The 25,572-nt window shown below is 40.7% G+C and overlaps 1 protein-coding gene across 4 annotated transcripts; it reads left to right on the plus strand.

The window, feature by feature from the left end:
• The first annotated feature begins 195 nt into the window (after positions 1 to 195).
• On the plus strand, positions 196 to 25,396 carry stim1a (stromal interaction molecule 1a). Of its 4 annotated transcripts, none has more exons than XM_069534034.1 (14): positions 196 to 408; positions 1,109 to 1,241; positions 4,709 to 4,839; positions 7,154 to 7,268; positions 8,493 to 8,604; positions 9,809 to 9,924; positions 13,017 to 13,194; positions 18,708 to 18,885; positions 19,588 to 19,755; positions 20,094 to 20,194; positions 20,281 to 20,510; positions 21,359 to 21,439; positions 21,881 to 22,304; positions 22,719 to 25,396. In XM_069534034.1, the coding sequence occupies exons 2-14, from the start codon at positions 1,124 to 1,126 to the stop codon at positions 23,227 to 23,229; spliced, it is 2,463 nt and encodes an 820-aa protein (XP_069390135.1). In that variant the 5' UTR covers positions 196 to 408; positions 1,109 to 1,123; the 3' UTR covers positions 23,230 to 25,396. The 4 variants fall into 4 exon arrangements, with proteins under 4 accessions (XP_069390135.1, XP_019943949.1, XP_069390136.1 ...); XM_069534035.1 differs by having other exon boundaries at positions 201 to 408; positions 21,881 to 21,944; XM_020088390.2 differs by lacking the exon at positions 21,359 to 21,439 and having other exon boundaries at positions 198 to 408.
• Positions 25,397 to 25,572: the final 176 nt, after the last annotated feature.

Here is a 25,572-nt window from a genome sequence, read left to right on the forward strand (position 1 = left end):
TAAAGAAAACAATTCGTACAATTTGGTGAAAACATCACGAGGATTACAAACTGAATATTTAAACGTTTCCTGCTGGCGTTGCGGTGTAATGCCTTAAACTAACCACTAGATAACGCTCTTTAGCCACCCGCAATAATCCACAGTGTTACACTCCGGACGTTAGGTGGCGATACTTGCTGCTGGGAACCAGGGGCCCGGGGAGCTGCAGAAGAAGACAGACCCACAGTCCCTCCACACTCTGCGGCTCTTTTCGCTCCAGTCTCTCGGTCGCGGATGAAAAAGGGACCCACACTTTTTTTTAACAGGAGGTGGAGTTCACGGCTTCAACTCTGGAGGATTGTCCGAACGTCTGCTGGGATGTTGACACGGAGCTGAACCCACACGTCCGCCGCCTCCGATACATGACAGGTGAACTTTACTCCATTGTTTTTCTACTATTCGCTTCTTGTAACGTTCGCCTTTTAGTCAGGCTAGCTTCAACTCTGGGCTTTTTAACGACACTTGGCATGGCGTGCGGTTAGCTAAACGTCACCGCTGGCTAACGCACGTCTGTGGTGAATGTAAGTCGACGGTGACATAAAGTAACAGTAAAAAAAACAACCAGAGAGTTAATGTGAATGTTTTCGTAAAATGTTTTTGTGATGTTACTTTCGATGTTTCACCTCAATACGTAGTTAGCCGGGATGCTAGCTAGCTGGTTAGCCGGGGCTTGTCAGTTAAGCATCAGCAACAGCAGCAGACAAACATCCAGGCTGCTGTTACTTTCTATAATCTTGTTATGTCTCTCCCTGGAGCCATGTGTGTTTATCCAGATCACCAAAGATCGGCTGAACCGTGGTTTAAATGCTGCCTAAGCTACAGCCAGGTATTAGCGAGCTAACGACTGATTCATTCAGGAAGAAGAGGAGTGATCGCATGTGTGGTCTGCAGGGGCATCTTTTATGTAACTGACAGTGTTTCAAGCAGATGAACGCACTTCCCTGTTCTCGTCGAGGTGTCATATGTTTGCAAGAGGCAAAGCTCTCGCATTGTTTTTCACGTTTGATGGATTATTAAGCTGCTCTACTACTGCGTTGCAATCCTCGTGTCCTTGTCGTCTTCCCCACAGCTCACACCACCAGTCATGGAGTTCAACACATGTGTTTCCTTGTGGATATTTTGCTTGTGTCTCGCTGGAGAAAGTTGGAGTGAGAAGACGAGCTCGCCCTCACCGGACAGTCCGGGCGAAAGTGGGGTTCCAGGTGAGTGATCGGCCAGGGGATTCACGTGCTGTTGCATTGTAGATGTTCATCTGTATCCACCTGTAATGTTGAGATCACACACACACATGTACTCTACAGATTGGCAGTCAGAGCTTTACTGTTGGTGCCACATGTTTGTGATTGTGCAGTCACTAAATGTAGCCATGCTGAGAATAGTCCAGCTGGCATTCTTCATTAAGCCCTGCAATTTCTATCAAGCCACCTAGTCAGACACAAGGTAATAGACCCGGACTTTTAGAAGTAGCGTCACAATCAGAGAGCAACAGTCAAACTGTTAATACATTTGAAATTTGTATCAGTGCATCATAAATATTTCTCCTAGATTTTGGCTGGAAAACACATAACAGAAAATGTACTTGAAGACTTCATGGCTTTATTTGTCATGTGCACAACAATTACATACTGCAGTTGCTAGCAATGAAATGCCTGGGTCACAGGCTCCCCTCTAGACAAGCTCAAAAATATTTGAAAACCACACAAGCAAAAAATATCAAAAATAGAATATTTCAATGATAAAAGAATAAAATATTCACCTACAATATAATTTTTAAACAAAGCTATTACTGAATGTAAGTAATACTGAATCGGTAGTGCACATTTTACATTATACTTTTCAAAAATTAAAAGCTGACCTAAACCATTTGACTTCAGACGTCACTGTACTGTAGAGGACTAATTCATATAGCAATGTTGACACCTACAACTTGGAATTACACCTCTAAACTTATCATGTGCCATATTCCCAACTATGCAACCTAATGTTACTGAGTAAAAGCCAGTGTTGGGTTCCCAAAACAGCAAGTTAAGGTTCAGTTTAAGACACAAACATTTTGGAGTGAAATTAAAAAGCTGGCAGTGTAAAGATAATCTCGCAGAAATTCATGAAGTGATTTTGCATAATTTGTGACAGCGGTTCCATCTGACACGGCCCTGAGCTTCCTATCTGTCAGTTAAGACGTACTATGACTCAGGGTCTTTTTCCTAAAGAGAATGATCATATGTGTCTTTTTGATACAGGATTAACTGCTACTCAATTCTACATTTTAAAATATTTACACATTAATCACTGTGTTCTTAGTAAAATCTCATAACTGCTACTGCTGGGATCTTTTTTTGGTTCTGCTGAACAGTGCAGTTAAACTGGTGAGACATAGTCTAAGTTGTCCGTACACATTTTGCAATCAGGGCAGAGTTTTACAAACATATGTTGTAACAGGCCCAAGAGGCCACAGTGTGAGAAGAATGTCTTCTTGACAGTGATTTTCAAAGTGTGACAGGTATTTTTAAAAGCAGAAGGTCTTAGTGACTGCAGTTACGAACTGGCAAAGTTAGGGAGGCTTTTCTTCATCTGCATGCAGCCACACAGAGTGGCTTGCATAACTTTGGATCTTAAAAAAAGGCCAGCTGACTGGTATGTAAATATCTTATCTTGTGTGTCTGGAGATTTGCAAGCCAAATGAGAAAGAGGGCCAGGTTTTATGTGGTAGTGTTGCAGGTGGCAGGCTTTCACTGGTTTACATGTCATTCCCTGTTAGACATGGTGGATGTGAATGAGTGAATTTGTGGGACACCAATTACCTTTTAGGTATGTGGTTTTGCAGGTTCTCTAAAACTGAAGCTCTTGCACACTGCAACTCTTTTCATTTACTTTTCACTACACAGAAGTTCAGGTTGTATGTCCATCTTTCTGAGTTCTGCTTCAGGGGTTTCATGTCGAGAAAAACAAAAAGCATGAAACCATTCATGGATACAGGAACTGTTGCAGAGCTTAATCCGAGACATGTTTTACTTTCTGCTTTGTCTCGGCTGCTGCTAAGCCAACTTGTCATAACATGTGGAGTTAAGAACGCATGGGTTGAAATGATGAGTTGATAAATGCAAGGGGGTGAAACCAAAAACTTCCCATCTACCAGCAGACTGGAGTAAAATTTAACCAAACATTGTAGTTAATAAATCCTTAGTGATGTGATTAAAAAGTTCTTGAAAAACTTTTTGGAGCTGCTTTTTGTTGGTGAGAAAAAAAAAACAAGTGAACATCCGCTTAGGAAGTGCAAACCATTGTTTCATGTTGTTGAGCAAAGCAAGCCTCCTCCTAAAACTCACCTTCCCCTTTTGTGGGTATAATGCAATGACATGCACAACCAAGCAAACTGTGTTGACATACGTCTTGTATAATTTATTTTAACCAGGAAAGGGCTTCATTGAGATTAATAATCTCAAATTTACCACAGCGTCCTGGCTAAAATGGCAGTAACATGGAATAAAGTGGTTATATAAGACAGACTTAAAATGAAATAAAACATTTGCTTCTGAAAGATTTAGAGGCACTTTTCTTGTGAATTTACTTCAGCCGCAGAGCTTTAAATCAAAATACACTATTAAACTTACTGTTGTCCTAACATGCCCTTTCACACAGCTCGTGAGTTTTTCTGCACCACACGCTAAACAAGATTTCCTCTCAGCGGGAGTGGCGACGTTATCTCTGATCTGTGGCAAAGAATTTCTATTCCCTCAGGAAGGAGAGGGAACACAGAGGGCAGACAGGGTGCACTAGTTAAATTACAGATGGCTTGATTACATAATTACTCAAAAATACAATTAATGCACACTGATATATGTTACTGAGGCATAACTGTAAAAATGTGGAATATAATTTAAACTCACAAACAGGTTTTCTGATGATAAATGTATGTTGATGAAAAATAATTTCAAGCGCACACTTATTATGAAAACAGTTGGTCTTGTGACATGGCCCCTTTCTGTTCTACGTATTGGGTCTGACAGTCATGGTATCTGGCTTCTTGGTACCATCCCCATATTGAGTGACAGTCTCTTTTATAAACGAGGCTTTGTTTGCAGCGACGGAATTTTACAGTTCAGTTATCTTTGCAAGAGACAGAGGCTGAGTAAGAACAATCCAGAAGGGGACTTTGCATTCTGTCTTTTCTTCAAAAAGCACAAAGGGTCAAAAGCAATGAACCTCTCTGGCCTTCTCATGACAAGGGGAAGTAAAGAGAGCTATTATAGCATTGAACTGACAATTGACACGTGCTTGAATGACTTGATTTTTTTTATAAATGTCTTTTCTTTACAGAGTCATTAAAACAAAAGAACTTATATTTTAACTTCCTGGGGCAACAGGTGTGTTTCTAAGTTTTCATGGGAACTAAAAATGAATTATTAACAAATAACAGTGTTTCAAAAATAGAGGCATGCAGATTAATTGTCTAATCTTGTTGTTGTGGTAGTAGTTGTTGTAGGATTAGAAGCTGCTGTAGTTGTAACAATAGACTTTTTTGGTAGCAGCATTATCATCAATCGAGGTGAACACAGAAAGTTTTATGAAAAATAAACACTAATAAATGTGAATAATATTGACAATTCTGTTGACCCATGAGTTTCAAAATTCCCTTAACACCTTCTTGGTATGACTGTTTCTCCACCAGATTTTTGTCGCATCGATGAGTCACTCTGCAAGGATGAGAACGCCCTTCTCAGCTTTGAGGCCATCCGTAGTATCCACAAGCAGATGGACGATGACGCAAACGGCAATGTAGATGTGGCGGAGACAGACGGCGTAAGTACCCGTCTAAGAATTTGGCATCATCAAGAGCTGATGCTTTGTTGTGTTTCTTCTGGTTTGTATACTCATAGAAGTGGTCCAAAGAAGAAGGTTAACGGGTATCATTATTGTTACCCTGTGGCATATGACTCGCCATAGGTTTTGCCCATGTAATGTCTTCAACTATGTCAAAGATACTGTACTTCAGATTAGGTCAGATCTGTTTTCATGAAGTCTGGTTGCTACCAGCATCCATGTTGTAGAATCTGATGTGGACAAACAGATGAAAGACAGTGTTGGGTGCTTTACTTTTCAGTGCAGTGTAGTATGATGAAATCTCTGTATAGTTATTTCTTATGAGAGACGATTTATCAGAGATGATTTATTGGTTGGCCTATTAATATCGGCCAACATGAGCCTTTCACCGACATATTGGTGTCAGTGTTTATGTTCGCTGATATGTGCTGACATGAAAATGTTTATTTTACATAATAAACTATGTAGAAAAGATATGTCTTCATTTTTACATTTTACATAAAAATAGGTGTATTTTATTTTTTGTATTTTCAAATCTGTTTATTTGGATGTAGTTGTTCTCTTTTGATCTATAGTTATTTATGATAAAGTTAATGGTTAAACTATAAATATCAAGCTTCACTTACATTTCTATGTCATAATGGTTGGACATCTAAGGAATTATTACCAGTTTAAAAAAAATATGTATATATTGGCTGATGTATTGGAAATCTCAAAAAGCTGTATACTGTTGTCCATAAGTTGGGTCTGTTGCTTCTCAGACGTCACTGGTTCCTTGAAAGTCGCTGTCTGGACTCCATGCAGCTTTGGTCCAGTGCTGTAGTCTAAACTACATGGTGTGGCCTTGAGGAGGCATCCTCTGGAGCCTCTCTTTGGTTTAGTCCAGTCTGTGGCATGTGGTTCAGGCCAGAGCAAGCAGCGTCATGAATGCAACCATCTCTGCTTTTAGAAGAGGCACTTGCTATGCAAATAGCCCCAAGGCAAAGAACCAAATGTAGTATGCACTCGTATCTGAAGTGGCTTTGAGCAGTGAAATACAATTTAAGAGCACTTGAATGGTCCTGCTTCCTGATATCATTCAGTGATTGAATAAAGAGGTTGTTGATTTCTTTATAACCAGGATCAAAGTATCCATCTGGCTTTTAAGGTTAATCTTTGCCTGGGTCACATTATACGGCTCCTGCTAATTTTACATTAAGTATACAGTATTTACAGAAGTGTGATATTTCACCTGCAGTAAAGACTGTTTCTCTACCCTGTGGTGAAACCCTCCCACACATATCTAGCAGCAAAGAATGGCACTATGACCTATTACTGTCTTCCACACATGTTGCATGAGTTGGCTTTTGTGGGGGTGCAAGATGTTGTGCAGGTCTTTTTTTTTTTTTTAAACATAGTGACTGAGTTAGCCTACAATACAGTGGGCGACAAGTAGTGTGGCTCCTTAGGTCAGTAGAAGTAAACGACTACCACTCCAATGGGGGCGAGAACGGAATCCTGAGGGCCTTACATTTGATTACGCTGTTTTTTTTGGGGGGGGGGGGGGGTGAAGTTCCATGTTGTTCCAGACCAGTAAATAGTTAATGGAAAATTTAAGTTATTTTTCATGTCATGTATGGTTGAGATATTAAGTCTTTCATCCTCTTTCTAACTGTGTGTGTGAAGGAAATAAACACATAAGCCACAAGAATTGAATTTCTTCCTGTTATTGGAGTCATAAAACCCACAGTAGCAAATAGGTCAGTGCTCACAAAGGATGTTAAACCATCGACAGCAAATTTCCAACAACATTCTAAAATGTGGTCTTTGCCCTCCAACTATTTTATTCGGCCTACTGGGTCAGAGTGACTGGGCTGTTACCTCAGCCAACAAGGTCATGTTTTCGGTCTGTTTTGTTGTTTGTTCATTGGTTGGTTGAATTGTTTGTCAGCAGGAATACACAAAAACTACTGAACAAATTTGCTCGAAACTTGGTAAAAAGGATAGGACATAGACCAAGAAAGAACTCAATGGTGTCGATCCTTACAAAGGGGCAGATCCAGGAACAAGTTTTTCCGATCTTGGTTTATCTTGATTATACTGAGGGGACGGATATCTAGTGTGTATGAGTGTGTAAAAATGGTGTGGATCCATGTAAAAATTTGGATTGGATTGATTTCAATGTGGTTGATTCAAATCCTACTCTGAAACATCATGGTCAAACCAAGCAGACTCTGAGTGGAAGTGGAAATGCAGTTTTCTAACAAAAGATAACGTTTTTATAACCATTACAAATGTCCTTGTCATCCTTCAGTTCCTGAGAGAAGATCTTAACTATCATGACCCAAAGGCCAAGCATAACAGCTTCCATGGGGATGACCAGTTCATCAGTGTGGAGGACTTGTGGAATGCGTGGAAGGGCTCTGAAGGTATGGATGTAGGCTTTGTTTTCTTTTTCCCTGAAGTGACAGCACAAACAGGCCTTTCTTTCACAACATTTAGAATTTAAGTGTATGCATCCTGGGGCCATGAATCCTGTTATGCACACCATATTCTATATCGCTCTGCCAATATTGAAAGTTTAAACCTGGACTGATAACGAGTACCCGCCCCAAAGAAAAGCAGCATTTCAGATACAGCCAGTAAATCGAGGGTTATGTATTTGCCTGTGACTGAATGTGTGAATCAGACATTGCCCCCTCTTGACCTCCTCACTCTGCCAACAAAGTAGTCAGGTGGTTTACTAGATGCTGTGTCAAGTGTGCTGTGTGCTTATCAGCTCCAGCCAGTGGTCTGTCAGCACAAAATTCACATACATGCTCTCACCACCTCCTTGCACTTTTCATGAGCTCTGCTGTATCTGGCACTCGTGTTTTTTCCACACACTTTTTCTTTGGCTACCATTCTCCCTTTTCTTTTCTTTTTTTCTGCCCATGGAACTGGTTTATCCTGCATTGCAGTTTCTTCACAAGACTCTGATGGGTTAAAGCCAAAAACCGGTCTTTTGTTCTAGAAGGCAACACATTAACACAGACAACACTCTGTTTACTCTCAGACAGAAGCTGCGGAGCAGATTTCTCTTCCCCACTTATTAATGTGGTCAAGGCAATGCGTTTTTTCCCTGCGATACGTCATACATGACCATGATGGGTCTGAAATTGTTATGACAGTGACACATTGTTGTTTTGGCTCCATAGGTTGGGTTGAGGTTAGTCCTGACTCAGCCATCCGTCATGCCTTTCAAAGGTGGTTTCATCAATTTCAGATGAGCTGAGTTGGACGAAAGGGGAAAGAGAGTATTTGGGAAAGTGACACAACCTTTGGCAGTCATCACATTTAAAATTTGGTGGCAGATTTCAGTTGTTATCTCTTCCTCCCTGATGTTTATGACACATAATCATCACTAATATCTCCTGTGCTGTCTGTTTTGCAGCCATCGTTGTTGTTTTCAGGGAATCTTTCCCCTCAGTCGACTCTTAAACAAGTGAAACGCACAATTAATGGGATTGATTGCATGAGCCAGAGGGGAAAAAAATCATTCTTTATGTTTCTAATTGTTTAGGATCCCTGTTTTTCTTAAATGAGTTGTTATAGGAAAGGTACAAGAGAATGGGGGGGTAATTGTAGTTTAATCTTTTTCTTTTTTTCCTCAGTGTATAATTGGACAGTGGATGAGGTGGTTGAGTGGCTCATCACATATGTGGAGCTACCACAATACATGGATGCATTTCGCAAGATGAATTTTAATGGCAGCGCCATGTCAAGGTGAGTGATGATGTGACCTTTATCAACTTTTCCTAACTGTTCAAGATTCATCAAAAAAAATGTGTTACTTCAGCTAAAACCACAAATAAAGTTTAGTTCATATGTGATACTTAACTGAAAGTGATAAAACTCAAGCCACAAAGTGTATTTATGACAACAGTTAACTTTTTTGTGCTAGCAATTAAATATGGTTGAGATTAGGGCTGGGCGATATGGCCTCAAACAAATATTGCAGTGTTTTTAGGCAAAATCCCGATACTCGATATGTATCTCGATGAAATCACTTTGCAAATGTTAAATTCATAAAAGTACACAGGAAGTGGCGAAGCTAGTGGACATTAGCATTTCAGACGGTCCCTGAATGCACCTCATCTGAAGATATCAGCGGACATGTAGGCTTAAAACACGGTGTAACTGACCTCGTTTCGAGTGGAATATAAATGTTGGGCTTGCCTTCTGATCATTGAGCAGCTGTGGCTCATAGAGGAAACTGTGTTTTCAGGTCACTGACTCCTTCACGTGAACACACCTCTTATCTCATAACACACACACACACACACACACACACACACACACACACACACACACAAGCGTTCTCTCTCGCTTGTGCTGCTCACATCAGTCATTTCTTAACTGATTCGTTCAGCTCTGCTTTCTCAAATATGAACAAAGTGTCAATAACCGTCTCTGAACTCTCGTCTACTTGATGGGGCTCTTTGCATTCTGTCTCTCTCTCTCCCTCCCTCCATGCTCTCTCCTGATACTAAAACACACATGTGCACAGGAGAGTTTTCTGGATGGGCGGGAGAGTGAGCAGAAGTGAAACTCAAAGAGAATTTCATGCTGACGGCCTAAAACATTCATGTGACAATTTTTACTCGATGGTCGCAATATAGTCATTTCATACGCCGCACGTGGTACAATCCATGATACGTTGAGTATATTTGATATATCGCACACCCCTAGTTGAGATTACTTCCCTTTTATAATATGCCAGTGGTTTTTTATTGTATAAATTTTCATTTCCCTTCTTTTTTTGTTTGGCTGTAATTACAGGGATCCTGTGGTTACACGAGTAATGTTTTCAGTCAGTTGTTTTTTGAAAATGTAATAGAGTAATGTTACAAATGGCTCAAAATAGATTGTGCCCTATGCTCTTCCTTCCTAGATCTTGCAGAATAACTGTGTGTCTGTTCTCTCTCAGGCTTGCCGTGAAGAACACCACTCTGACACTCTCTATTCTCAAGATTTTGGATCGCAGCCATGTGCAAAAGTTGCAGCTCAAATCCCTGGACACTGTACTCTTTGGACCTCCCCTCAGTATGTGACATCATTCTTTTTTAAATTCCTGTTTCTCATTAATGCTCATTCATGAGTTATTTATTCTAGACACTTCAAATCCCTGAACAGAGACGATAAAACTGATTCTGTTTCATTACCTTTGTCATTTTCCTTGTAATAAGTGGGACATGTCAGTGGACTCATCCCAATTTTTATTTTTTTTAGCCTGGAGTTTAGTGCACCCAGAATGCTTTTTAGTCTTTTCAAATGAAAAACATTTTATCAAGTTTACGGCTTGCCCAAATCTCCCAAATTAATTGCTCCACTTTTATAAAACTGGTCATTAGAGAGGTGTAGAATATCTGCCAAACAACTATCTCAGCACCTTGCTTCATTCCCGTGAATTGGAAGAACAATAACATTCTCCCAACATTACCTCACCACCATTGCTGACGCTGACACTTCTCATCTGCGATATGTCAGGTTTTGTTTGCTTTATATATTTATTTCACTCATTCATTAACTCAGTGATTTACTTTAGGTGGCCCAGCTTTTATACAAGTGTTAAACCACACAGCTCTGTACTGCAGACACACCCCTCTGTGTGTGTGTGTGTGTGTGTGTATGTGAGGGCTGAGACACAGACACACCTTGCTCATCCTCTCCCTATCCTTCTCCAGTATCACTCTGTAACACATTGAACAGGTCTTTCTATGTTAAGTTTTAGTTTTTTTTTTGTTTTTGTAACCTCACATTGGTGATGGGGTGTGTCTCAGCTGTCATAACTCTCAGCAGTACTTTTTCATACAGTCTATGTGAACTTGGATTAATTATGTTCTGGAATAACTGCTATTTAACTCTTAGTCCTTAAAGAACACGTTAAATGTTCAAAGTGTAGTTACAGTTTGATAGCTATATACTAAAATCTTGCATTTCTAAGTTTAGAAATTCAGGAATTATCATCATTATTAGTAGATATAAATTAGAAGAATTAACCTTTAACTTTACCAAAAATGTGATGTCACGCAGCTTCACAAAATTATTTTCATTGTCATATGACAGTGACCTGAATATCTTTGGTTTTTGGGCTGATAGTCTGATATAATATGTCTCTTTGGGCTGTGGTGCATTTTAATGGCTATTAGCAGCCATTTTATAGACATAACCATATTGATTATTTGAGAAAATATCTTGTAGATTCATTAATAATGAAAATAGCAGTTAGTTGCAGCTCTACTAAATATTGATTATGTTGTGCAGATGGTTCCCTTGCCTTTGAGCTCCATCTTAAACTTACCCATTAAGATGCAGAGTGTGGATAAGAGCTGTATTCTGTGAAGCAGAAAGAGTAAATTTTATGAACCTTGATAGAAGCGGACATTTGCATTTAAAACAAACCTCACCGGCAAACACTGTGTCGTGGTCTGTGTCTGACATGTGTCTTTGTGGAGGTTTTGTTAATCACACCCAAAGCTGCCTGGCTTTGACAGCCTCTCAAAGTCCCTGTGTGCAGCAGCAGCATTTTAAGACACGTGTCACAGTAGATAGATCCCAATTCTGTGGACAGTTGTGTAATAATTAACCTGAGCACAATTGAGTGCAGACATTTCCAGTTTCGAGGTTAATTAAATATCACTTCATGCTTTCTCTGTATTCTTGAAAGGCAGTGAATGTAGCAAACTGCGTAGAGAGCATGTTTCCTGTTTTAGGCAGTGATGTGAGAGCACTAAATGAAACAGTCTAGCATGTGGAAAGTATTTAATATTATCACAGATGATACTCATTTCTTTTAAGCATCCGGATTCAGGCACTATGCAGATCCAAGACAAATATAGCATGTTTACATATTGTGACCTCGTTTTGTGGAGTGCTTTCTTGTTTGTTAAGATTTCAAATATTGTCTGATCATATGTAGCTGATGTGTTGTTATTCTTACTAGTAGAAACCAGAGGCTTTTACTGTCCTTTAGATTTTCCGTTCCTCACCTCTGGTTTGTTGCTTTGACACAATAGCAGGAACAGCTGGTCCGAGATCCTCGACTCTGACGAACCTGTGTTTGTTCTGGGCTGTATCAGCAAGTCTAGAGGAATATACACAGGCCTCCTGAACCATCATTTACCACAAGCTGGAGACTCAGTGATGTGATGTTTTTATCACACAGAGGGTGTGGAGAGACCTCTATGCTGTGCAGTGAATTTAGGATTCATGTGTCATGTGTGATTTGGCTTATATCTTTGTGACGGAAGTGAGGCAGGAAGACGATTGTGGAAAAACTGTCATTAGCTGCCATGTCACCATCATGTTATGTAAGAAGAGAAACTTGTCTGTGCCAATGTATTTTAACCGTAAACTGACTTCCTTTTTCTCTCACTCCAGGAAGTAGAAGTCTTGTATTCTACATCTCTTTCCTGCACACCCTTTTGCAGGTTTTGCAAGAAAAATGATTGTTGCTTGGAAGGCTGGAATTGAGTCTTTGTGTCAGTTGCTGCATGGCAATTCTCTCCTGACTTATCAAATTGACTTTATGATACTAGGACTTGTTTCTTGATTTAATTGTAAAATGGCATTTGAAACAAAAATCTCACCTGAGCAGAAATCTGCATTGAATTTAAGGCTTCTTATAAATTTGATTGCTGCATTCAAGCTGCTGCGATTTTGAATAGCAATGAATTCTTTACAATAGCAACATGGCAATGTACTCACACTTAAATCCGAGCTGTTGAGAGTAATTGCAGCTAGGATTAGGATCATAGCTTCTCATTAGTACCAAAATGTTCTAGCGGCCGTTGTTTGGTTTTGTGTGCATGTTCTTTATTAGCATCGGTTACCAGACTGAAATAGGCTGTGTTAAGCTGGCTTTATCGTGGTCTTTTGCTCTAGACCCTTCTAACCGCAGCCATACTGCTACTGACTTGTCTATTTGTGTTGCTCCGCAACACTTGGGGTATGAAGAGGCTACATTCATGTACAGGCTTCACACCACATCCTGGTGAAGCTTGCTCATAAAGCAGCTTTCTCTCTTGTCCTTGATGCATCTCCTGGCCGAAAAACATGTGTCCTCAGTATATTTATCATATGATTTAGATTCATATTTCTTTACTAAATGTTCCTCATTTTTCTGTTTCTCACAGTGAATAGACATAACCACCTGAAGGACTTCATGCTGGTAGTGTCAATTGTCATAGGCATGGGTGGTTGCTGGTTTGCCTACATCCAGAAACGCTACTCGAAGGACCACATGAAGAAAATGATGAAAGACCTGGAGGGGCTGCAGAGAGCTGAGCAGAGTCTGCATGACCTGCAACAGAAGTGAGGGTTTTTCCCACCACTCAACGCAACAAACTCTACACACACACAGTATTGTGCATACACACAGTTTAACATTTCCCCCCATAAAAGGTTGCATCAATTATGACACAACTTTATTTGCCTTCACGTGAGAACTTTTAACCATCCAACAAATGCATTTTTATGCAAATTATCAATTTATTTCGCACTACATCTGCACTCCCTAAAACTTAGAGGAAAGTTTTTTTCATTTTGACATTGTGAGACTAATAAATGAAGTTTGCAGGAAATCCTGTCGATCTCTGTGGTTTTCACAAAAGTTGTCCAGGATTGTTAGGAGTTTGCATATATTGGATCTCAGCCCTGTGTTTTTTTGTCATTACTCCGTCACAACTATCACTTGATTTCACTTACATAGAGTCACCACTGTTTAAAAGTGTGAAGTCAGAGGTGATTCATTACACTCAACTTGAAACAAAAGATTCTAAATAAATTGACTTTAATGAAATTTGAAATTCAGTTTAACCATTGGATTATATTAAAACATTTGTGCGACATTTGATATATTTTAGGTACATGACTGTTGGTTTGAGTTTGTTTGCTACTTGAAAAGCTGGAATGGTATCCGAGCCAGTCTGACAACTCTGTACAACTAGGTGTCCTTTTAGTAGACAGCTTTGTGAGCCACACCTCTCTGTCTACTCCGTTGCATGAGTGGTAGAGGGGCGGAGACTGTGTGGGGGACAAAAGCTGCTTTCACACATTCACTGCAACCCTGAACTTTTTTTGTCTTTACCCAGAGGAGCTGTATGTGTGAACACAAATGTCTGTATTACTTAAAGGTACAGTGTGTAGAATTTTGTGATATCTAGTGTTGAAGTTGCATGTTGCAGCTGAACACCCCTCACCTCACCCTCTCCTTCCAAACATGAAAAAGAACATGTGGCCGCCTTCAAATGTTATAAAAACTCAAAAGGTGTTTAGTTTGTCAGGTCTGGACTAATGTAAAAAACATGGCGGCCTCCGTAGAGAGGGTCCCCTTGATGTAAATATAAAGTATATGAATATAAAGAGCCCTTTCTGGGGTAAAGAAAACTACAATTCATACAATTTAGATGAAATGAACTAGTGAAAACATCATGAGGATTATTCTACATTAAATTTTTGCCAATAGATCCCTTTCACCTAAATCTTACACACTGGACCTTTAAACTGCACATGAAATTAAATTTACCCTGCCAGCTCCTTTTTTACTTTGTCTGTGTAATGTCCAATAGAGCCCCTGTATGAATACAGATGGTCATTGTTCAGAGAATTCACAACCAGCGAGTTGGTGTGTGGATCATTCATTTCAGAACTCATCTCATACAATCTCTGGTTGTTTGCTGCATGTGTGAAAGGGCAGATCTGGACAAAATCCACACTGGATTCAATCGACATTGTCCAGAGGTCAGATCAGAGATATTCACACCAAGTCTTGTTACTAAACAATATCAGAAAATCTGCAGCATGTCAATGTTCAGTGAAGTGTAGAAATGACCATACAGTCACAGGACAGTTTGGTTATCTCTCCTGCTGTGAGGCTACAGACACATATGATCACTGCATGCAGTCAAGCTTCCCTAAACTAATTATGCACACTTTATATCATTAAGCACGGAGTAATGTTGGTAGCGCTGGCTGCACTAATGCAAACTCTGTGTGGTTAAGAGATATCTCAAATCTCAATTGTCTTCCTAGCCTGTGTTTAGTTTGCCTGAAGTGTGGAACCGAGTAATATTTGGTCCTAAGCTGCTGCTCCTTCACAGTGAGGGGAGTCAGCAGAGGTGCTTTGTTAGCTGGAAATGCGGTCGCATTGACATCTTGCTGTGAAGATGTTTCCGGTGATGGGTTTAGAAGAAGGCTTCAGGAAACACTGGAGGGAGCTGCAGTAGTGTCCTTAGGAAAAATATATTTAGACTTGAGAACTTGATTTTGGGGGAAAAAAAGGGAATATGCGACCTCTGTGAACTGTGCAGATTAGCACTTTTTAAATAAAGATTGTAGATAATCCTTTTATTGAATGGTTTCTGTTCTGGCAAGCAACACTTGCATGCTCAAATCTGGTGTGTTCTGGCCTAAGAAACATCAGGGCATTGCTGCCTCAATGACTAAATGTTATGAAAAGAAGCATCATGACAAATAACTGATGTTTATCTGACAAATCTTCCTTTTTTGATCCTATTAATACCTCAAGGAATGCACGGAACGTTCTTTTAAGTTTGCACATCTCCTCTTATTCCTTTAAAGGACACTCATACACAGCTTCATCTCAGTTATGGCTCAGTGTTTTTTAGCTATTTGAAGGATAAGGCTTATGGATGTTCATGATGAAATTGTGTAATTTTAAGTATTTTGGATTGAATTAGTTTGTTTGGAGAACGTAACATGAACTCTGTGAAGTTGCAGCTTTTCTATGATTGAATGGAAGCATGAGACGATTCTTGTTATAGTTGTTTTATTATTCGATTTTTTTCTTAAGTTCGTTCACAGGTTTAAGGTAAAGAGGCCACTAATGCAAGTGACATTTGGTCTATGAGCTTGATGTAGCATCATGTTGTCCATTGGGAACATTTTAAATGTCATAATCTGTCCTTTAGTTTTCAATATTCCCACAATTATTTTCGTCCTGAGGTTGAGCATACAGGAAAAGTCAGAGTGGCCAAAATGGAACGTGTTTAATCTCTGGTTATGTCATGTTAGGATAGATAACCAGGGAGAGGCTCAGTCCCATTATTTGGCCCAGAGGAAGGAGCAATGACAGGCGGTGTCACATGACATTCCTGGCTTGATGTTCAGGGACATCGAACAGGGGATAGATGAGCTGTTTTACACATCTAAACTTTCGGCCTGTTTTATTGTATCATTTGTTATTTGCCACAGGAGTCGCTTGCTTTTTTGTGTCAGCTGCCTGTTGGGGAAATAGTTTTTTGAAACTTAAACTGTCTCTGTCAGTCTTGGATACTTTATGTCCACAGTATCCCATCATTCATCCCATCATAATAAACAAATCAGGCGCATCTCTTTGTCGGAGCTTTACAATAAGTGGATGGAAAGTCTAGCCAATGACTTTTCTGCTGGGGACAAACTTGTCCCTCTGATAGATCTTTCTTGCTAAGCTAATTCCTCGCACTTAATTTTCCTCTGCAGATCAAACCAAAAACCTTTTAATAAATGTTCAATGCCAATAAGCGTTGTTCAGTATACTTTTCACATAAACCTTAGCTGCATGTGTTACCTTTTATTAGTTCTTTCTGGTTGTAGTGTGCTGCTTCACGCACAGTACCTGGATCAGTCAACTGTTCAATATTGTGCAACCACATTTAAATCTTTTCTGTGCTGGATAAACGCTCCGAGGACAAACAAACACACTTAATATCATGCGCATGAAGTGGAAGATGTCCCATTAAGCAAATGCGCTATTACACTGACTTTTTGCAGTAGCTGATGATCAAAAGTCAATATTGAGCAGAAATCAGTCTTTTTGAAGTTAGTGTTGAGAATCAAACTTTTCTAAGTAGACTTCCTCAAATGTAAGTTTGGAATTGATTACATTTTACTGAGACCAATATCATTTCTGCATATCACTTCATTTCTTAGGATATTCCCTGATCAGTTTTCTGTGGTGAAAAAAATAGGCTAAGGGTTTTGAGTATGTCACTTAGGTCAGTTTCTAATACCTGCCTTTCCTGCAATTGTTGCACAGAGAGATGTTTCAGCTTAATACTTTTTTTCACTACAATGCCTTACCTGAAATTACCAGTGCACCAACATAATAACCAACTGTCATGTTTTTAGGAGAAATGAAGCTAAGCTCTGCTATGACCACTTATTTCAAGTTTCCAGTAACAAAGGCCATTAGTTTGACTTCATTGTTTTTGCAATGTGAAACTGTCTGAAAAACACACCAGCATCCGATAAAAAGGAATTGATGAAGTCGAAGGCATGTAATTCCAAATGGTTCAGACTGTCTGGCACCGGTATTTGATTCCCATCCATTTTATCCGAGCACCATGGCACTGAAAGGGAAGTTGTGTTGTGTTAAATTGTAGGTCAGTGTGACTAGCGAGAAAAGACTCTCTGTTACAGTATGTGTTTTAGGAGGTGAGGGAGAGAGAGAGGTATGTCCTCTGTCTCTAGCCGTGCATGTCTTCCTGATCCCTGCTGCCAGCTGCTCTCTTTCCATACGTTCAAGCAGATCCTGTGTTGGTATCAAGTAGCCTGGCCCAGCCATGGCTCTCCTGTCTCGCCTACAGTGGGAGGAGGCTTTGACTAGAGCTGGATTTCCTGGGTGCCTTTTACGACGCTGTTTGACCCTGCCCCTGCCTCACTGGTAGGAGATGGTGTTAAGCATGACTGCTGTACACGTCAGCTTAAGTGCTAGGTCACCCACCCACCATTTGGACAGGGGTGTGACGCACAGGGAGACACTTTGGAAATAGTCAAGGAATCCTGGCTTGATTTCCAAAGTTTCACAAAATTAAAATAAGTGAGATAAATGTAATGATATTATTATATAAATAATCTGGTCCTCTTTACCTTCCTCACAAAGTCTGCAAAGACACTGTCTGCGTCCTGTGAGCCCCTGCAGCACTGGTCAGCTGAAACATCCCTTGGTGTCTCTCTCTGTTGCTGTGCCAGTGCTTTCGAATCTTAGCTCGAGAATGGCAGAGGTCAGGGTCGAAAGCATTAGCAGGACTGACCACCAGCCACATTTTCCATAGCGAGATGTCGGGATCAATTTTCATTCCTCTGCCCTTCCCTGCTCCCTCTGCTGTTGTTCCGCCCAGCAGCAGGAGAGTGCTGCTCCCTTATGACTGAGAGATAGTATTACTGACTGCCCTTTAGATCTAAGAAAAACATTAAGAGTCTGAAAGAAAGAGATTCGTTTTGTTGAGTTTCATTGTGACACTGGGACTTGAAAATTACACTGTAGTGACTGATTGGATAAGCCCTTAATTCTGTTTTAAAATTACCTTGAGTTTTAAAGATTATATTTATTGATCCCATGAAAATACACTGTTCATGAAAATGGTGTGTGTCGAAGCAGAAATGATTATGTCATAAGTGACAATAATTGTAAACTGTTTCAAGAGGCAAGTCTAAAATTATCCTCCACTCAAACCAACACTTGTATGTTCTGGTTACTACGGGAGCATTGGGTACCACACTGTACTGTTCTAAAGTTACACGACAGCTGTTCCCATTCTTGGCTGTGCTCCCTCTGATGTCAGTTTATCGTGAGCTGCCGAGCAGCTGACCACATCTCTTTGTTTTATACAGCCATTGTGTCCGGTGAGGCATGACTGATGCAAGTCCTGCATTCCACACATGCATGCTACTCACATGCTTACACGTCATGACTGTCCATAGAAAATCACACAGGCACCTACTACTCTACATTTCTTTGTCTAGTCTTATCCTGCAGCCATTAATGTATTTCCTTGAATAGAAATGGAAATGAAGTTTCTCTTTGTTCCTCTATGTGTCCTCAGGCTGCAGATAGCCCAGGAAGAGCACCGCACGGTGGAGGTGGAGAAGGTTACACTGGAGCAGAAGCTGAGGGATGAGATCAACACAGCCAAGCAGGAGGCCCAGCGACTGAGAGAGCTGCGTGAGGGCACAGTGAACGAACTGAGTCGCCAGAAATACGCAGAAGAAGAGCTGGACCAGGTACCGGCAAAGATATTTAAACATGGAATTTTTAATTGAGAAAAAAAAGGAATATAAATGAATGAATAGAGTTTTATAAAATTCCACTGTGGCAACAACACAGTATGTTTAGGTCAAAGTCACGCTGGCTATAGTATTAACACACCTACTGAAGCCCATTTGGAATTTAGCAGGAACAGCACCGCCCACACAAGTAAGAGTATCTTCATGAGGCGCTATCACTGTGATCCAGGTCAAACACTTGTGTCACACGCTGCTTTTCCCACAGTGATAAACTGGGAAAATACAAAGGTTGTAACAACACACTTTGACCTTCATGTTGAGTGATCTGTTGAATGGCCTGTTCACCGCTTACTCTAGTTCATTCAGAAGACTAGCGTCAAGACCCAGTCCTTAACCATACACACAGGTCCATGTAATCTTTTAGACTTTTGTAGTTTGTCTATATTGAGAAATGTCAGTACTTTGTGTAAATAATCATTCAATTTGAATTATGTGTTGGCAAATAAATAGCAAAGACATGAAAAAGATATTCATAACCTTTCCTTCATATAATATTTCATATTTTCTGCAAAATTTACTTTTTAGTTTCTCTCATATTAAGAAAATATGGGACAAATGAAAAAATAATCATTGTTAAGACTTGATTATTTAACAATTTAAAGTGTTAATTTGTCAGTTAATATTTGACTTTCGTTGCAGGTGCGTATGGCGTTGAAGAAAGCTGAGAAGGAGTTGGAGTCACGGAGCAGCTGGTGTCCACCAGAGTCTCTCCAGAAGTGGCTGCAGCTCACCCATGAGGTGGAAGTACAGTACTACAACATCAAGAAGCAAAATGCTGAACGGCAGCTCCTGATAGCCAAAGAAGGGGTACGCATGTGAAGAGGACTTCATGAGTTCTTGGGCCAAAAATAGAAAATGTTCTTGTACATTGTGTAACAAACAACAAAAACAGTACACAAGAAAATATTGTGGAATACGTTATACTGGTGTTTTACTTATTTTAGTATTTCTTCTAAGATATTTAATTAGTCCGATGACTTAATCTCATTTATGTTCTTGTGAAAAAACTATTAAATTATGTTGTATGCCTGCAAACAAGATTCCCTGATGCAACATCACACACACATACTGTATGTATATATGTTATGCACATGTGTGTAATGTCAATACAGCTGAGATAAATGTTTGATCACTTGTTTGCACAGGCAGAGAAGATAAAGAAAAAGAGGAACACTCTCTTCGGGACTTTCCATGTGGCTCACAGCTCCTCCCTGGATGATGTGGACCACAAAATACTGGCAGCAAAGTAAGTCTGGGAAAACAGTTATAATTACAGTTAGTTCTCCTCTTCACTTATTTCAACTTGCACCACTTTCTCCTCTTCTCTCTCAGACAAGCCCTGGGTGAAGTGACGGCTGCGTTGAGGGAGAGGCTTCATCGTTGGCAGCAGATAGAGATCCTTACCGGCTTCACCATTGTCAACAACCCAGGCCTGCCTTCGCTGACCTCAGCCCTCAACCTTGACTCCACCGTAATGGGCGGCAGAGCCACACCTCTGCACTTCATCATGTCTGACGACATGGACGACTTGGACGAGGATATCATGCCCGGAACTCTGCAATGTAAGGGTTCATCTGAATCTGTCGGCCATTCAGTGGGGATTAGCAAACGAACAAACGCCAAGACCCTGTCGTCGAAATCCAAAAATCATCCTACATGAGAATTTGGACCTTAAATGTTACAATTACACGAATTTATCCTCATGTTCTTCCTGGTGATGGAGGTGGTGGGGTCACTTATTCCTGTCAATGAGTGTTGTTTTACGTTTGTATATTTTGTATCATGTAAAGTCACATGTCTGTCCAGTGGAATATCATTTGTTAACTGTTCTCATTTTTTGGATAAAATATGTTAACTGGACTCAATTCTGGAGACTGAAGACTCTGACTTTCCTCTGGAAATTGAACTGTCATGAAAAATACACTTCATCATGAGTACAAGTTTCCGTGCTGACCTATTTGTAGTGCTTGTGTCCTCTAATAATCTGCTTTTGGTCAAACAAAGGTTATAGCATAGTCAGAGCCCAATTTCATTTCTTATTCAGGTCGACTGTAAGACACATAAATATGCTAAAGCTACTCATCAAAAGTCGAATGTACAAAAACATAAGAATTCCTCAAAACACACATCTAATCCAGTAAACAGCACAATTCAGGGGACCATAACACTTTGTAGTCGTCTTGTTTTGGTCTGTATATTTGACTTCCTATTGTAGCAAAACTTGACACATACCAGGTTTGGGTTTGACTAACAGCGGGCGAAGGTTGTACTGCAGGGTCCCTTTGCAGCCGCCGTAGTGAGTAAGTCTTCAATCAACATTAATTGCACTCCCTATCTCACTTCCCTCTCTGTCCTTCCACCACTTCTCTGGCATTTGGCTCCCACTGCTGCCTCATTGGCCAAACTACAGACGGCACCCGACTGTTGGAACGGCGAGCCAGTGACCTGTGGTCCATTGGTTCAGACATTCAGCCCATGTGGAAACATCCTGGTTGGCCATTTATTCATGCCCCAGTTCAGTTTTTAGTCAGGCATCCCTGTCTCTCCCCTTGACTTTCAAACGCTCACACAAAGCTGGAATACTGAAAAAAAAAAGACTGCTGCGTTTGTCCAAAACATCCCTGACCTTTCCTCATTTGCTTGCTTTTACTCCCTCTTCTTAATCTTGTCACCACCCAGTGCACCCCTTCCTTCACCATAGTAATCCTGTATTATATTTTAAATGAGCACTTCCTTTCATGAAACAGCTAATTATTTTCTAATATTCATCATTGTAAGCAAGTTATCTTAGCTGGTAACACTTCCATAGTTCAATGCGAGTTAAAATCAAGCAAAATGTATTTTACCAAACATTTCCTGCTCAGTCTCCCTTCTCTGTCTGACTTATTTCTGTGACGTGATGGTTGATTATTCTGTTGTTTTGTTCCCACAGCTCCCAGTATGATGTCCCTGCGCCAACGCCACATTGACCCCCAGCTGGCCATGGGCTCCCAGAGGTTGGTAGAGAGTTGTCTGTTGGCGGGGCAGCAGGGAGAGGGATCCCCATACCCATCCCGGTCTAGGGCCGCCCTCAGACAAGCACGTAGCCAGTCTTTTGGGCAGCTCGATTGTCTCCCCCTGCCCCCTCTGTCCTCGGCTGTGTCTCATCCCTCTATCATCTGTACCAGCAGCCCGAACCCCCAGTCCCTGTCGTCCTTCTCTTCTTCATCCTCCTGTTTACCCAGCTCTTTGGGTGGTTGTGTAGCCCCTCATTCCTCCCATTTATATCACGCCTCTTTCCAGCCCATGGACCCCATTCCTGATTTCACCTTCTCAGATGTCTCCAAAGCTCACTCCTCGTGCAGCGACAGCCTCGGGTACTCATCTCTCTTCAATTCTCCACACACTGCGCATGTGCGTGGGGTTTTTGGTCCAATTTCTGTCATTTCACTTTTTCTAACACTCATACTCAGGGCAACCTTCTCTTCATTTTTTAAAAACTCTGAGTTCATGCTTTCTCCAGGTTTTTCTTTTTGCATTCACATCACCACACTTGAAGGCATTTATGCATTTTCTCACTTCCTGACCCGTCTCAGTGTTCCTGGTGTTCTTTGCCTGCACAACTAACAAGTGTGGAGTTCCAGTGTCCAGGCTGTGCCTAGCCCATCCATGGCTTTGCAGGAATAGTGTAGATGCACCCCAGCATGCAAGGCTTCAACTTTTAACTGTTTTTAAAAATTCCGTTTTTTTCCACTTCCTCTAACTTTTCTTGTTTTCTTTTGCCTCCACAGGGACCTGAATCGTTCCGACTCTGACTCCTCCCTGTCACTCTCCCAAGTTGGTGATCGACTTTCTGCCTACAGCTCCAAAGGCCACCTAATCAAGCCCACTTCTCTCATCCACGGCCTGTCCGGTCGCTCAGAGGATGCCATCTCACTGCACGCTCACACCCCGAACGGAGGGAACCGCGTACACGAGAGCAGTCCCGGTGAGCCCGTCATTGACAGCCCCATTCTCATGAAGAAGGGCTACGGCATGGAGGAGTCACTCAGCCTGGGAGAGATCAACAGCCTGTCAGAGTCGTCCCGCTCCTTCAGCCCCAACTCCACCGAACCGGACACACCATCACCTACAGGAGGGCAACTGGGGGCCATAGGTCCAAAGGTTAACAGCCGCATCCCACAGCTGTCCGCCAAGAAGAGCCCCCTGGAGGAGGACAGTGGTTCAACGGGAGAAGAAACAGATTCCGCTGCCAGCCGCAAGAAACACACCTTCAAGATCTTCAAGAAGCAGAAGAAATAAGGGCTACATGAACTGCAGGCTGTCAGAGCGGTCGGACTGTAATCCTCTGGTCTGTTCTTGAAAAACAAAAGGTTTTGGTGTCGAATGGTGAAATGTTTTCACCATTTGTTTCTGTTGCATCTTTGAGTAGGTACGACACCTACTGTGAGAAACTGTCAATGTTGAATAAGTGGGGATTGGGTAGATTTGTACATTGGAATGTAAAGTATTATTTATTCTGCAGGAAATTGTGCCAGTCCAGAAAAACTGGTCTCCAAGTGGGTTTTTCTTTCTTGTTCTACAATCTATAACATTTTGCATGTCTTCACTTTTGTTTGATTGATACTCGAATGCCCTTAGTGTTTGCTTGGTTCTCGTCGTCAACCTGCTTTGACTACACTTGATGTTTCTTTTATTACGAGCTAACCACCTAGCCTACGAATCCAAAGTGAATGCGCACTCTTTTATTTTAGTACTTTGTTCTTATTGATGGTTACGACATTTACTGTCTTTTGTTGTCGTCTTCTTGGCAGAGAAAAGGACTCATTCTGCTTTCTGTCACTGCTGGAGTGTGGTAACAGAAGACTCAGAGTAGAATATATTATCAGATTTCACTTTTGGCTGTCAGAAAAAGTGTTAAGTGTCGTTTGGATTAACATTAGTGTAATAATAACTTGCAGCCTTGGATCGCACCCAAGAGCAGGGCATTATTGTCCACAAAATAAAGTTGGATGAGACGTTAATCTCTCTGCACTGTTACAAAAGAATCAAATTGCAGCATCAGATCTTTAGGGGTTTTAATGTTTAGGGTTGGCAAGTGCTTTGCTGAAATGTCCAGCATATAAACAATGCCAAGGTTCACCACTGATAATTGATTGGTTTAAGAGTGGTGTCCAGAAGTCTGAGTCTCAGACTTTTGTATATGTAATATTAAACATTAAAAAGTGTTCAAATGACGTGCTTGGATGAAAAAAAAACAGAATTACCAAAATGTTAAACATAGAATATACTATGAAAAACAATATCTGTATTTTGTGTATTTAACACAAAATACTTGAAGCATATTTTTAGTTTCACAACTATAAAAAAAAAAAGCAATTATGTCTCTGTGTTTTTAGGATACTCTTAAAATCCAACATTTACCTTTCAAATGTTAATTTGATGAAGTTGAACTTTGATTTTTGGCTCCTGTTACTCTGTTTTGTTTCTGTTTTATTGAATATTCAGGTGGATGACATAAAAGGGGATGCGCTGGTAAGGGCTAAAATACAAGGCATAAAAAAACGATTTGCTCTGTATGTGATAGAAATTCTCAAGTCGTCTCTCTGTAATCCACCTTCTACAGTGCAGACAGTCAATCATGTCGATGTGCCAAATCTCCTTCTGTCAGTGGCCTTGTATTTGGAGTGTGTTGGGCCACGTGAGCCTCCTTTACACAGAACACACGACCACGTGATATATACTGTTTATCCTGAGGTTAGACGCTGAATGTCCAAGCGTACTCTGTCTGTAACGGTGTCACCAGGACGGTATGTTTACATTTGTTACAGGTAATTCTTCTTCTCCAATTATGGCAGCGGAGAACATTTTGCCAGTTTTGATATCGACAGCTTCTTATATATGAGCACAGAACTATGCATCAGTAGTCGTAGGTGATTTACTTCAGTAGTGCGGACACCAGTAGACTTAGGGTGCTCCCGATTAACAAACAACCAAAAAGTGCTGCAGAAAACAGTCGGCCTACCCCAGCCTCATAATGTAACAGGTGGTTTGGATGTACAAGACAAAATATTTTATTTAAAGAAACCATGTGAAAAAATATCAATTTCCTAATGGTACTTTTCTAAGGTGTCGATTGTACCTCTTTTGCACGACAGCTGTAAATGGATTATGCCGTCTGAAAGTGTGTGTGAGTGAGCGTGTGTCCGTCTGCACCCAGTACAATGCACCGTATTGTTGATGCATGTCAACTGCTATAACAAAACCTATATTGGGTTAGAAGAGTGGATCAGCTTAGGCTCTTTACTTCCCACCACACTTTCTGTCTCTCTTTCTTATTTTTGAGCTTCTATTTATGGAAACATACACGGTATATTTGTACAGAGAAAATGATCATTTTGCATCTTATGTGATGGTCTAGACTTTTATGGAACTTCTGCATGACAGCAATAAACTATTTTGAATGAAATATGAGGTGTTGTGTCTAAATGTTACACCACATTACATCCTGCACAACACTTTCAATCAGTAGAATTAAAGTTTATTTCACTTTCGTTCCTCTGGTCCGAGCTATAACCAAGTGTTTTAAACTTTGGAGCATGCAAACTTTTTTCAGGTAACACAAATTACAATTAGGATCCTGAA

This window comes from Paralichthys olivaceus, chromosome 11 (assembly GCF_024713975.1).
Source record: "Paralichthys olivaceus isolate ysfri-2021 chromosome 11, ASM2471397v2, whole genome shotgun sequence".
Taxonomy (NCBI): Eukaryota; Metazoa; Chordata; class Actinopteri; order Pleuronectiformes; family Paralichthyidae; genus Paralichthys; species Paralichthys olivaceus.